We start from the raw sequence: 3,486 nt of genomic DNA, 5'->3' as shown, positions 1-3,486 counted from the left end.
ATATAAAAATGGGTCTAATAGAAAAAAGATCAAATTCATGAGAGTGAGGGATAGCTGGTTACCGGTTAGAGCTTTCCTCCCAATTATAGGAGATTTTAGGATCGATTCTTATCACCCACCTTAATGGCTCAGAACAATAAACGAATTAATGTGTAGAACTTCACTCTCATGTTCCTTTCTCACTTTACAATCAACATAAACATCACAAACACAACCTCAAAATTAACCAAACTAAATATAATTAACTATAGCATACATTAAGGTGCACAATCTTGCAGAACAATCCAATTATATGTCCATTTTGAAGAGTTATACTAACAGAAACAATTGATTCTTAAATGATCCATGATTCGTGAAATTACTCTTTGAATAAATATAACTTAACCAATACTAACAAAAACAATTGGTTCTTGATTGAACCATGTGTTACAATTATCTGAAAACTACAACAAAGAAGTAACATATACTCCATATTATCTATCAGAAACAAAAAAATGGGTAAAAATTCAAATAATAAAGCATTGTAGTGTCTAATTCCATTATCCTCTTTGAAAGCTTCTACACCAACTACGATCAGGACGATACCTTGATAGCTTTGAATGGTGGGTGAAGCAAACCTAAATCGTCCTTAACTTCGAGCGGATTACTCGTTTCGTTTCGAGTTTTAACAACCTTTCTACTAGCCAAAGACCTGTGAGAATACCCATACATTTGCAAAACCTGATTATCTCCGAAGTTATAAGCTCTATCCATTTGTTTCAAGCACCTCTCAACAGGGTAATCCCCGAATTTACCACAAGGTTTACACCCCACAAAATGAGTAACTAAAGGCCATCTATGATCACCAAAACCCGGGTGATATTTCTCAATGTACTCCTCATAATTATCCACTAATATCCCCCAATAACCATGAAGGTAATAATGATTCTCTAGATATACCTTGTCACCCCATTTCTCCTTTTGAGTAGCTAATATATAAACCATGGCAGATTGATCATCGGCCTCGAAAACGGGCCGACCCTTTAAAGCATTCGTCAAGACCTTCCCTGCTTCCTCCCTAATCTTACCCTTTGGACCCATTGGTGCCCAAGTATCAAGCAAATCCAATGACCATTGATTATTTCGCAATAGAAAGCTTCCTGTGTTCAAGCCGATCCAATTCTTTTCGTCGTAAACCATTTCATTCCAACCGTGCATAACCAAATTGTAATCCTTGTACCGCTCCCATGGAAGCTCAAACACCATATCAGTGAACATAGCGTCACTATCCATCCACCATAAAAACTCGATTTCTGGGTGCGACAACAACAGCTTCCGAATCAATGGCAGCTTCGCCCAAAACCCAGCCATCTCAGCATCCAAAAGTGCCAAATTATAGAATATCTCAATCCCATGAATCCTACAATAATCAATCTTATTCTTAATCGATTTCAACAAGTAATGATCACCAACAGGATTCTCACACGGTTTTGGGGACGAACCAGTAACCAACAACACCCGAGGCTTATTGGGTTGAACATAGTTCGGAAAGTCCGGGTTATTCTTCAACCAATTTCCTCTCTGTTCATCCCAATCAGAAATCTTGGGCCCCAAAGTATAAGCCTGGTTAGGATCTTTCTTCTCAGGAGGCTCATCATCAACCACTATCTTCTTAATATCGAATGACTCGTAACTATTCGAATTCGTTTCGGCGGCATCCTTGACATCCTCCAATATACGGCGGCTGTGGGTGTGATGGCCAGCAGCCGATAGCGAATATTGAAGGAGATGGAAATCAGTCTCGGGTGTTCCGAAATCACCCGCGCCAAGCATTGACCGAATCATAATCAAGGTTAGGAATAGACAGAGGATTGTTACCTTCATCTTCTGGAATGCTCTCTGGATCTGGGCAACACGCCGTTGCCCAATACACCAGCTGAGCATTTTCTAACTAAGGGTTTAATTAATGCAAAAAATTTTGAGCTTATTTTGAGATTGTTGGGAAGAAAATTGGGTTTGATTGTAAGAATTTGGATTGATTTTGGGTATTATTATTAGATTGGATCTGAAAAAAAAAAATTTAAAAATAAAATAATATTTGTCGGTAAGAATAATGGAGAAGTGAAAGAGTGAGGAAGGAAAGAATAGTGAGGGATTTTTAATTTTATTGCAAAGATTTTCTTTTCTTTTATTTATTTATTTATATTTTGAAGAAGAAAGAAGATGTTTTAGTTGAGGTAATCACGTTGTAAATTGACAAGATGGGATATATGAACGTGTTTAGTTGTGTGTAGGCTTGCATCGCAGCATCATGTGAGATGTGCTTTCCCATTAATTTTGGGTCAAATTTTATGTACTCACATAATTAGCTTTCAATTTAGGGAAATTCTCATCGGTAACACCCAACTTTTGTTTTTTCTCAATGGTACAATGCAAAATTTTGGATTATCATTGGTAATCACCAATTAGTAATAATAATTTACTGGTAACATTAATTAAACCTTTACGTAATTATTGACTAACCATGGTTTACTAATAACACAAATACAAACCTATCCTTCTAAAAAATCACTTCCCTCCAAAGTTATATGCTGCTTTCCCTCCTTAATCAATTACCCCTTTATATAAACCCTAAACCCCCAATTCTATTCATATTTTCTGTTCTTCTTCTCAATTTATCTTAATACTTCCATGGCTAAACAAAATACGAAATTAAGATAACATAGGGAATGAGACAGGAGGTCAGCGAAAGTATCCAATCTAATAAATTGATCATCTTGATTGAAGTTTTAGTCGGATGATTATAGATTGAGTTACCAATTTATCTGTATTTTATCAATCGTGGGTAATTCAAGGTTCAATTTTTCTGGGTTCGATTAATTTAGGTTCACTTGACCCAATCATCACTTGTTCTTCCAATTTTCGATCTGATTTTGAGTTTAATTTAGTGGGTTTCGATCTAATTTGGGGATGAACTACTGGGTTTATTGATTAATTTTAGTTTATGTGAGAATTTGATCATCTGAAGCACCATGGGCAGGCTTCGGCTAATTTCAATAACACACTATCATCATATTGCAACAAAGTCATTTATCTGACCTTATACAACCAATATTGTAAAGTGAATGCTATATTGCTATTGGTTTACCTTACATCAACATGGGGCTGTACAAAAGGTACATGAGAATCATGGTGATCATCCGTAGAGCTCACCTGTTCTGATTTGTCAGAGAAAGTTGTTGCTATGGAGAGGACTAACAGTGGTCGTGACAACATCTGAAAATATTTAATTTATATAATCTTTTAGAAAGGGGGTTTTCAAAGAAAAAAACAAGGGAATCCAAACTGCATAATGATGAAACGAGAAGTGTTGAATTCATTTGATTAGACAGAAGTGGTTAAGGGAAATAAATAGGGTCAATTTAGTCATTTCCCAGTTTATTTCCCACTTAACATTTTAACCATGGTTAAGGTTTTAAGTAAAACTTTCATTAATGTTACCAGTAA

The 3,486-nt window shown here is 35.9% G+C and overlaps 1 protein-coding gene across 1 annotated transcript; it reads right to left on the bottom strand.

Moving 5' to 3' along the window:
- Positions 1 to 349: 349 nt before the first annotated feature.
- LOC110707458 (xyloglucan 6-xylosyltransferase 2-like) lies at positions 350 to 2,373 on the bottom strand. The gene has a single exon (XM_021885471.1). It carries the CDS (start codon positions 1,921 to 1,923, stop codon positions 574 to 576), a length of 1,350 nt encoding a protein of 449 aa, XP_021741163.1. The 5' UTR covers positions 1,924 to 2,373; the 3' UTR covers positions 350 to 573.
- Between the last annotated feature and the right edge of the window lie 1,113 nt (positions 2,374 to 3,486).

The sequence above is a fragment of the Chenopodium quinoa genome, unplaced genomic scaffold (assembly GCF_001683475.1).
Source record: "Chenopodium quinoa cultivar QQ74 unplaced genomic scaffold, ASM168347v1, whole genome shotgun sequence".
Lineage (NCBI taxonomy): Eukaryota > Viridiplantae > Streptophyta > Magnoliopsida > Caryophyllales > Amaranthaceae > Chenopodium > Chenopodium quinoa.
Note: the sequence above shows the minus strand (reverse complement) of the source record. Positions and strands in the feature narration are given on the sequence as shown.

Bases quoted from the DNA above. Each gene is read 5' to 3' on its own strand.
- LOC110707458 (XM_021885471.1), bottom strand. From the start codon at position 1,923: ATGCTCAGCTGGTGTATTGGGCAACGGCGTGTTGCCCAGATCCAGAGA.